Source organism: Grus americana, chromosome 13 (genome assembly GCF_028858705.1).
Source record: "Grus americana isolate bGruAme1 chromosome 13, bGruAme1.mat, whole genome shotgun sequence".
Classification (NCBI taxonomy): Eukaryota; Metazoa; Chordata; class Aves; order Gruiformes; family Gruidae; genus Grus; species Grus americana.
Genome location: NC_072864.1, coordinates 21,952,812 through 21,962,072, shown reverse-complemented (window position 1 = coordinate 21,962,072; position 9,261 = coordinate 21,952,812). Strand labels below are relative to the sequence as shown.

Here is a 9,261-nt window from a genome sequence, read left to right as displayed (position 1 = left end):
GGCTGCCTTGAGTTGGGGCGGGGGGGGGGGAAGGAAGGCAGCTCCTGCCAGAGGACGGAACTTTTCCCCCCCTCCTCTGCCCTGTGCTGTGCATCGCTGTGCTCGGCTCTGCACGCCGCTGGCACACCCGGCACGCACACACGCACGCCGCGATCGCGCCGCTCCTCAGCCGTGGCTAAGCCCTGTTAATGCCTTGTGGACACGCTGTTGCTGGGGTTACCGTATACATATTGCACAACCTCCGAAACACTTCCCTCTGTTTTGTAGCAACTTGCGGTAGAGAAGCAGCGTTCCCGCATAACCTCATCCCACGCCGCGTGCGGCCGAGCCAGTGACTCGTTCCTGAAAGAGGTGACTCTGGGGAGCCTGCGCTGCCCAGCCCCGGGGGAGGCGAGAGGCAAAGAGGACAGAGGGTGAGCGCAGAGAGCTCCGAGATTGCGCTCGTGCTCTTGTGCGTGCTCTGAGCCGCACTCTGGAGCTATCGCAGCACTCCAGGACTCTGCGTGGAGGTGGGGAGATAGGCATGGTCCTAGCGGGGACAAGCCTGGCATCTGAAGCCATGTCTCGGTGACACCGAGCTGTGAGCCTCGCTGTGTCCCGGGTGGGCGCTGGAGTTACGCAGCTCATTAAGCTCCCTGGGGCAGGAGACGGGCTGGGAACGTGCTGACCTTTTTTGGGAATCACAAGAAGGGAAAGGTCCCTGGGGAGCTGAGCATCGAGCCGTGTCCATGCTCCTCCACCACATCACAGGACCTGTGCAACCCCCGCTCAGCTCCTGTCAGTGCCACGGGCTCCGGACCAAGTCACAGCCTCCTCCCGGGCTTCCTTTTCCGGGCTGAGTGAGGAACCGCAGGAGCCGGCCAAGGACCATGCTCCGTCCCAACAGGGCTGTCGTGGTGACAACAAATGCACAACAAACCCCGGCCCTTAGGAACCGAAACCTGACCTGCTGAACCCGACCCCATGGGGCAACTCGCCAGCGCTGGCTTGGTGCCCCCCTCTCACCCAGCTCTCCCCATCTGCCACCTCTTGGTTCTCCAGGCTCTGCAGCCCCCCGGGGCCGGCTGGAGCTCCGGCAGAAGAACTGCTGATGTGCCCAGCTCCTGCTCAGCTCCTGCCTGCTGCCCGCTCGGTGAATGTGGGCTCTTGTGCTGCCCGCTGCTGCCAAGCCCTGCCAGAGCTGCTGCAGGCTGGATGCTCCAGCCGGCGTTACTGGGGCTCCTCTCCGGAGCTGTCAGCTGGAAGCAGAGCCAAAGACACCTGCTTCGGTGGGGAGCTGCAGGGCAAGCTAAGGACAAGGCTGTACCTTCAGCAAGACTTAACCACCCTCGCTGACATGGCAGCCCCAATTATTGCCCTCTCCCTAAAGCAGAGAGCAGGTGAGCAGCTCATCCCCACTTTCTGCAGGGTGGGACAACAGCCCGAGGTCCTGGCTGGCCTTGGTGGAGCTCATTTGAATTCCTACTTCACAGCCAGCCACTTCCAAGCCTCTGCGCTTTGGGACCTGCTCTCCTATTTATGAAGAGCAGGAAGCATGTGTGTTCAGGACAGAGTCCTCCTGGTGCCACCTCCTCTGCGCAGCGCCCAGGCTCTCTGGCCATGTCTGGGCTCTACCAGGACAAGCCGGAGGAGAAACACTCATTGGTGTGGTCCAGGTGTGGTCTGCCTGGACTCCGACATCAGCCTGGTCCAGCCCTACTAGAGGAGCCTCCACAGCTGTCCTGCCCACCCTTGGCTGTCTCCTCCAGGATGTCCTTGCCACCTGGCAGCGACGGGTTGCCACCCTGCCTCTGGCTGGGCTGTGAAACAGCAGCTCCTGCCGATGGAGGAGTCACCAAGGCTGGTTGGGGAATGTGACAAAGTGGGGTCCTTTGTGGAGCTGTGACCATCTGGGGCTACCCAAAGTGGCCAGGTGCCGTGGCATGCCTGCATCCTCTGACACCAGCCCTGGCACTCACCTCCGAGGCGGGAGGTAAAGGTAGTGATCACAGACTCGTGGAGTTGGCTGGTGGTCACCTCTGGAGGCCTCCAGAGCCTGCTCCAAGCCAGGATCAGTATGAGTGGGTTGCTCAGGGCTTTGCCCAGTCAAGAGTTGGCAGCAAGGTCCCAGCAGAGAACACGTGCCCCTCAGCCAAGGCGGGGAGATTGTCACGGGGACCGTACCCCAAAGCAAAGGGCTGTGGGTGCAAGAGCAGAACTGATACCCCTGGGGCAGCTCAGCTGTGGGGACCCCCGTGTTCGTCCTTGCCCTGCAGCTCCGCTCAGGGACCAGAGCAGAGAGAGGCCGCAGGATGCCAAAGGCTGCCTGTGTTGTTCAAGCCGCTGCCCAGCTCCCCAAGCTGCTGATTTACCCACAGGACCCTGCACAGCAGCAGCAAACCGCGCGCTGCATCCCCTCAGTGCGAAGAACTCCTGGTGATGCTGCGACTGGCCACGCACGACACCCTGCGCCCGACGGCGCGAGGCCAGGGAGTGCCAGGGGAGCGCCAAGCTTGGGGCCGGCTCTGGGCAAACAGCTGAGGTGGGGCTGTGAGTGATGTGGGTTGTGTCGGGACTCCATGGCAACCACAATATTTGGGTGCTGCTTCAGCCTGCAGCACCCGTTGGGAGCCCCACGTGTGGTCGGGCCCTGGGTGAGGTAAGCCAGCAGCCACGATGGGCAGCGCTGGCATGCGGCTGGCTGCCCCCAGGGTCGCTCCACGGGTGTCCCACCGGGACGTGAAGAGGGGACAGGTGTTTGCCGCAGGGCCGGGCACGCCGGGACGGTTGGCATTCATCCCCGCAGCCTGGGACGTGGCCTTTGGTTCACGGTGCCACCCACCGAGAGGGGCCGGTTCCTCTCGGGAGGGGCACGCTGGCTGGCTGGGGCGGGGGACAGGGCTGCGGGGCAGAGCACGGGGGGGCGGCCGGGGGGAGCCTGCGGTGGCAGGGTGCTGGAGGCGCCTCGGGGCGTGGAGGGAAGACCTTGCGGGGTGACGGGGGGGGTCTCCTGGGGCGATGGAGGGGCTTCGCGGGGTGGTGGAGGGGGTCCCAGAGGTGGTCCCTGACGGCCGCCCGGGCTCCATCTCCCCGCCCCGAGGGCGCTCCCCGGCCGTGCCGCGGCCCGGGGGAGGCGGGAGGGGGCGGCCCGGAGCCCCGTGCGGGCGCGGCCCGCGGCCCCTCCCGTCGCCATGGCGGTGCCTTAAACAGGCGGCGGCGGCCGCCCCCCCCCCGCCTCAGAGCGCGGCGCCGGGAGGTGAGTGACGGAGCGAGAGCGGCCGCCGAGGCCGGGACACCCCCCCCCCGCCTCGGGGCGCGGCGGCAGCGGGATCCCCCGGACCCCCCGGACCCCCGGCTGCGTCCGCTGCTCGTCCCGGGGCCGGTGCGCGGGGTGCGGGGGGTGGGGACGGACACGGACACGGGCACGGACACGGACACGAACACGAACACACGGCACCGAGCGGCTGCGCGGGGCGGGGGGGCAGCTGCTGCCCCGGCACCCCCCAGCCGCCGACGGCGACCCCCGGGCGGGGAGGGTCCCGGCTCCGGGCTGCGGGAGCGTGCGGGGCGGGGCGGCGGGTACCCCGCGGGAACCCGGGGACAGGCGGGGACCGGCGGCTGCCCCGCCCCGCCCCGCCGCTCCTCCCTAGCGACGGTTGCCAGGCAACGCCGCTCCTCCTTAGCGACGGTCGCCAGGCAGCGCGAAGGCCGGTGTTGCAGCAGCCGAGCCCGCTGCTCCTTCGTGCCCCCTGTCCGGCTCTCGCCAAGGCCCCTGGGGTCCCAGCCCGGCCCTCCCCCCCCTGCCCGGGCACCGGGCGAGGCACCCGCTCTGCGCCTCGGGGTGCACCTGGGTACCGCTGCGCCCGGTCCTGGCTGAGACGCTGTGGGTGCTCAGCACATGGCGAGGGATGCTGAGCCGGCAGGGCGAGGCTGGCGAGGCGACGGCAGGCGGGGAGCCGGGATGGGGCAGCGGCCACCACGCTGCGCGGGGACGCAGAGGCCCGTCTGTGACTTGGCACCCCAGTGCCGCTGGCTGCGGGGCACCGCGTTTGGCCCCGCGCTGGGGGGGTGGGTCACAGAGCTGGGGTGCTGCCACCTCCAGGCAGGGGATGTGGCCGTTGGCAGAGCCAGTGGGCAGGGGAGAGGTGGGGCTGGAGGCAGGCAGTAGTGCCGTTTCTCATGATCGGAGAGCAGGAGGAAGGCGGCCGCATTGCGTCATTCCGGGAGAGTGCTCCCGAGGGGACGGGCTGATGCGCTCACTCCTCGCCAGCCCCTGGAGCCGACAGCCTCGCTGCTGACAGCTCTCAGTCGGAACCTCCATCCCCCAAGACACGTCTCAGCTGTTGGCCTCCGGCTTGTCAGAGGCTGCCGCCAGCCCTCACCCCACGCGTGTGGGCTCTGCCAACGCCCCGCTCCTGCCGCAGTCCCTTCGCCCTCGCCAGCCCTCCTCCTCCTGCCCTCGCGGACCTGAGAGCAGAGCAGCTGAGCTCTGCCGGCGCTGCCAGCCAGAGCCTGGGCAGTAACGGGCCCCTCTGCCTCCCATCCTGCAGCCCCATGGCCGGGAGCACTGAGATGGCATCCCTGGAAGAGAGCTTCCGCAAATTCGCCATTTACGGCGACACCAAGGCCACGGGGCAAGAAATGAATGGGAAGAACTGGGCCAAGCTGTGCAAAGACTGCAAAGTCACCGATGGCAAAAGCGTCACCAGCACCGACGTGGACATTGTCTTCTCCAAGGTGAAGTAAGTGACTCGGTTTTTCGGGGCCTCCAGCTGCTCGGAGGTTGGGGAGATGCTCTTGCGGTGTTGGCAGGGTGGTGGTGCCTGGGTGTGGTGGTCCCCAGGGAGGTGTGGTACCCCAGCTGCATGCCCAGGCCATCCACGGACCCTCCGTCATGGAGCAGCGGCTGCTGTCCTGCAACGTCCTGCCTTCAGGGAGTTTGTGCGGCTGCTTTTGCAAGACCTAATAATAAATGAATCCAAATTCATTGGGGCAGAAGGCTCATTTTGGTGCAGAGGCTGTGCCCCTGCTCCTGCCCCCAGGCATCGGGGTGGGCAGGGCTGGTTCTGCCAGGTTCCCATTGAACAAGAAGGTGCTGCAGGGAGCAGAGGAGGGTGCTCAGGGGTGTCCCGTGTGATGTGGCACAGCCCATCCCTGGGCCTGCCCAGCCCACACCTCAGCTTGGCAGGGACTCTGGTCTTTGCTCCTCAGAGGTGACAGGGGCAGCTGAAGGCACCTGGGGCTGCTTTCAGGGTTCCCGAGGCCGTGGTGACACCCAGTGCTCTGCACCAGGGTGCAGGATGGGTGGAGAACCTGCTCCGTCTGCACCCTCTGTCTGGGCATCCCCGTGTTCCCTGCTGGGGCCAGGAGGGTCTGAGCACCAGGAGGTTTTGGGCACGTAAGAGGGTGGGTTGCTGTGCTACCCCGGAGATGAGAACCTGGCGCTCATGGGGGAGGTGGTCTGTGCACGTCCTTACAAATCTGACCAGAGAAGGACTGCTGCCTGCCGGGGGGCAGAGGGTGCTGGGTATCCCATTCCCACACAGGCTGGGAGCACTGGGAGTGGATGCGTGTCCCCTCCTGCCACCAGCACCCAAATCCCAGGGCACTTCCACACAGGAGCGAGTTTTTGGCACCAGGGACTTCAACAGCGTGTGGCTGAAAAGCTTCTGGAGCTCAAGACCAGCTGTGCCCAGCCCGACCCATCCAGCTGAGATTGCCATGGTCATCACCGCGTTTTGGAGAGGGCAAGGGGCCCGAGGCTGGTGGAGGAGAAAGCCGGGGTCTCCCCGATGGAGCTCATCCCTCTGCAGCCCCATTTGGAGGCGCAACCTGAAGACGTGCTTACAGCAGCCTGGGTTTTGTGCTTGCAGAGGGAAGACAGCCCGCGTCATCAACTACGAGGAGTTCAAGAAGGCGCTGGAGGAGCTGGCCCCCAAGAGATTTAAGGACAAGAGCAAAGAGGAGGCGTACGAAGCCATCTGCCAGCTGGTGGCAGGGAAGGAGCCCATTAACGTGGGCGTCACAGTGAGTGCAGAGCCCCTCGGCCGCTGGGAGCAGGAGGGATGGTCGGGAGGGGAGGACGGAGCTCTGCCTGCAGCGCAAATGCTTTCCGAGGGCTGGGGATTGCACGGGTCCTCGGTGCGTGTCAGGAGCTTGCATGGGGCAAGGGATGAAGGCGATGGGGCATGTTCTTGACTCCCATGTCCCGTCTCCCCATCACAGAAAGCCAAGACAGTGGGGGCTGTGGAGAGGCTGACAGACACCTCCAAGTACACGGGCTCCCACAAGGAACGCTTCGATGAGAGCGGCAAGGGCAAGGGCAAGAGCGGGCGGGAGAACATCGTGGACACCAGCGGCTACGTCAGTGCCTACAAGAACGCAGGCACCTATGACGCCAAAGTGAAAAAGTAGGGACGGGTGCCCGTGGCGCCCACCGCCCCGGTCCCTGCGCATCGGCCGTGGGGCCGGCGCTCACGTCAGCCTTGGGACATGCCCTGTGTGACGTGGGGCCCGGGAGGCTGCGCTGGGGCCAGCCCGAGGCTGGCGGGATGTCGGCCACCCAGCGCTGATGTGATTGGGAAGTCACCGGGCTGCGTGTTCCGCCCCAGCGCTCGCTCTGTTCCCCCCCTGTGCCGTGACCCCCCAGCCTCTCCTGTCCCCCGTCCCGTGCTGTCACCCCCAGCCCCTTGCCGCCAGCAGCACCCGCCGTACTAACAGCACTGCTCCTCAGGGCTCCCCTGCCCCGCTGGCACCCAGACCTTCCCTACCTCAGCCCCGGCTTTTGGGGCACCCTCCCTGCCAGTCCCAGCCTGTCTTCCCTGCAGCCCTTCCGGGGACCTGCCTTAACCCCACACCGTTCACACCACCGCCGCCTTCTTCCTTCCCCACCGGTGCCTGCCTGTGCGGTGCCCTCACCACGGGGCTGCCCGGCTTTGCCACTTGCCCGGCACCCCAGGAGGCTCCGACCCTGCGGTGCCGTTAGTGCCGGTGCTGCCGGGATGCGCCCAGCCTGGCCCCGGGAGACCTTGGTGTTGCCTGGCCGTTGGCAAAAGTCTCTGACCTGAAACCCCGTGGCTTCTCGCTGCCTTCGTGAAGCCCAAACCAAAGGATGCTGCAGATCCGCGCTGTAACCCGGCTCTGCAATAAAACCCCGTCCGCACTGACGTCCCTCGTCTGGTTGTGTTCGGCGGGACCGAGCAGTGAGAGCCCCTTTCCCCGCTCGCTCACCTGGGCGGTGGGAGGCTCGACTGGCCGTGCCGCCCCAGGGCAGCCGTGCCGTGGGCTCGGCCCTGGCCGCCGGCATTTTTGGCAGCTCCTGGCTGGCCCTGAGTTGCCTGAGCAACTGCAGGCACACAAACACAAGCGCCTGGCTCCCGCTCCTGCTCTGTTTGCAACCAAACACACGAGCTCCTGGTAACGATCCCTGGGAACCGGATGGCGGCTCCAGGATGGGGTGGCTGCTGCTGTGGGTGCACAAGGCTGGGTGCAGGTCGGGCAGAGCCTGCTGCAGTGCTGCCTGGGTGGCAGTGCCAGGCTTTCCAGCTAGATACCCACCTCTGCGGTCATCTGTTCAGAGCCGGGCTCCCTAAATAACCCACTGGGATTATTTCGCAGGTGCCTCAGCCGTGGCTCTGGCACTGCCCACGCCGTGAGGGATGTGCTGGGGGCACGCATGTGGCGTGGGTGGGCTTGCTCCCTGCCGTTGCACAGCCCTGCACCGTCTGCGAGCAGGTTCACCTTCACCTGCTTTTTAAAACACAGGAGAAGGAAGAGGTTGTCATCTTCTGGGCTGGTTTCAGCCTCACCCTCAGTGAAGGTCCACCAGTAAGTGTCTACCAGTGGTGGGCTGGGGGTGAGGGCGGGGGGGGATATTAGCCCTCCTTTGAGCAGGTCAGAGGGAGTTCGTGGCTGTCCGTACCCCCTAAATGTTCTTTCTTAAGATCCATTGTTCCTCCTTTGAAAAAATGCTGCTGGGGAGGGGAGGCTGGGGGTGGGGTGGGTAGGATTTAACCCTTTGCTGACTCCATTGCCTGGCTGCAAAAACGAGGTGCAAAATTCCCAGGGCAAGGCTGCCCTCGTGGGCCATGGAGGTGCCACCCACAGCCCCGTCCTTGTGCAGGCTTGGAGGCTTTGCGAAGGAAGAACGTGTTGTGAAGAGGTGAGCGGGCCAGGTCCCGTGGGCCTCATCTTCTGCCTGTGCGTGGCACTGGTCAGGACCTGGTGGTGGAGTGGGGGGGGTACCTGTGTCAGGACAGCTCTGAAGGGGAGCTGTGGGTGCTGACGTGGTTTTGATACTGGGAAATCAAGCCCAGGGAGGGGATTTCTCCCTGGTTTTAAGCTCATGTGTGCAAGAGCAGCAGCGCTGGCATCCCCGTGTCCAGCCATGGAGCACAGCATTTGGGAGCAGCAGTCATTCCTCCCCCAGCTGCTCACCCCACCTCTGCCTCTGAGGCTGGGGACCTCAGCAGCTCAGCTGTCCTCCTAGCAGCTGCTGAACGCCCACGGTTTGTGAGCCAGCAAGGAGGGCAGATGGGTCCTCGCTTGGAGTTACCTCCGTAAGTTCATCTAGAAGCAAAGGGAGCTGAGCTGCCGCTGCTCAGCTTACACGGGACTTTCCTTTCTGACCTTCTCCTTGTTCCCAAGGAGGCATCTCCAGCATGTGCTGTTCCCTACGTGGGGACGGGGCTGGGTGGTGGGGGTAGCAATGGCCAGAGCACCCTGGCCGGGCTGGTTGGTATCGCCTAGGCTGGTATCTGGGTCCTGCCGAACCAGCCCCAGGAGAAATAGTGCTGGCAAAGACCCAACAGGGTCTAACGGCTGCGAAGTGCCTGAGATCAACCTGAGAAGAAGTCAGTCTTCCCCTGGAGTGATGGAAACAGCTTCCTGGGAACCAGAAGACATTGGTTTGGGTCTTCAGAAAAAATGGAAAACTTTCTACATGCCAGTGCAGTGATCTCCTGGGGAGCTGTGTACGTGTGTACAAGGCTCGCCCCGTTCATCCATGCAGGAGGGTGTGAAGGCCCTTTAGAAAAAGCATCCGAAGTACCGTGGCTATGACCTGCTTTACAGATGCACCGCACAGCCTCTGTGCATGGCTGAAGCCAGGTGGAGCTGTGGCCTCACGGGGAGGTAAGTGCAAGGAATATGGCCTTTAAACATCAGTCTTCATGACTGACGTGGACAGGAAAGCGGAGGTCCCCATGATGGCTGGCACTGGCGCACAAGATGGATGAGGAGAGGCCAAGCTGGGGTGCTGAGCCCTCAAGAAGACCATAACCT

The 9,261-nt window shown here is 64.7% G+C and overlaps 2 protein-coding genes across 2 annotated transcripts in view; both read left to right on the top strand.

Annotated features, from left to right (window-relative positions):
• Positions 1-3,097: 3,097 nt before the first annotated feature.
• Positions 3,098-7,145, top strand: TPPP3 (tubulin polymerization promoting protein family member 3). The gene is made up of 4 exons (XM_054840599.1): positions 3,098-3,235; positions 4,530-4,721; positions 5,853-6,006; positions 6,205-7,145. The coding sequence occupies exons 2-4, from the start codon at positions 4,534-4,536 to the stop codon at positions 6,391-6,393; spliced, it is 531 nt and encodes a 176-aa protein (XP_054696574.1). The 5' UTR covers positions 3,098-3,235; positions 4,530-4,533; the 3' UTR covers positions 6,394-7,145.
• Positions 7,091-9,261, top strand: part of KCTD19 (potassium channel tetramerization domain containing 19) — a 28,796-nt gene continuing 26,625 nt past the window's right edge. Inside the window, exons 1-2 of the mRNA XM_054840992.1 lie at positions 7,091-7,108; positions 7,597-7,806. Of these exons, the coding sequence (XP_054696967.1) occupies positions 7,091-7,108; positions 7,597-7,806 (228 nt within the window). The remainder of the gene's footprint in view (positions 7,109-7,596; positions 7,807-9,261) is intronic.

What these genes read in the sequence shown, in the direction of transcription:
- TPPP3 (XM_054840599.1), top strand. Translation starts at nt 4,534, where the DNA reads ATGGCCGGGAGCACTGAGATGGCATCCCTGGAAGAGAGCTTCCGCAAA. An exon ending in ATTGTCTTCTCCAAGGTGAA is followed by an intron (nt 4,722 to 5,852) that starts GTAAGTGACTCG and finishes TTGTGCTTGCAG; the next exon opens with AGGGAAGACAGCCCGCGTCA. An exon ending in CCATTAACGTGGGCGTCACA is followed by an intron (nt 6,007 to 6,204) that starts GTGAGTGCAGAG and finishes TCCCCATCACAG; the next exon opens with AAAGCCAAGACAGTGGGGGC.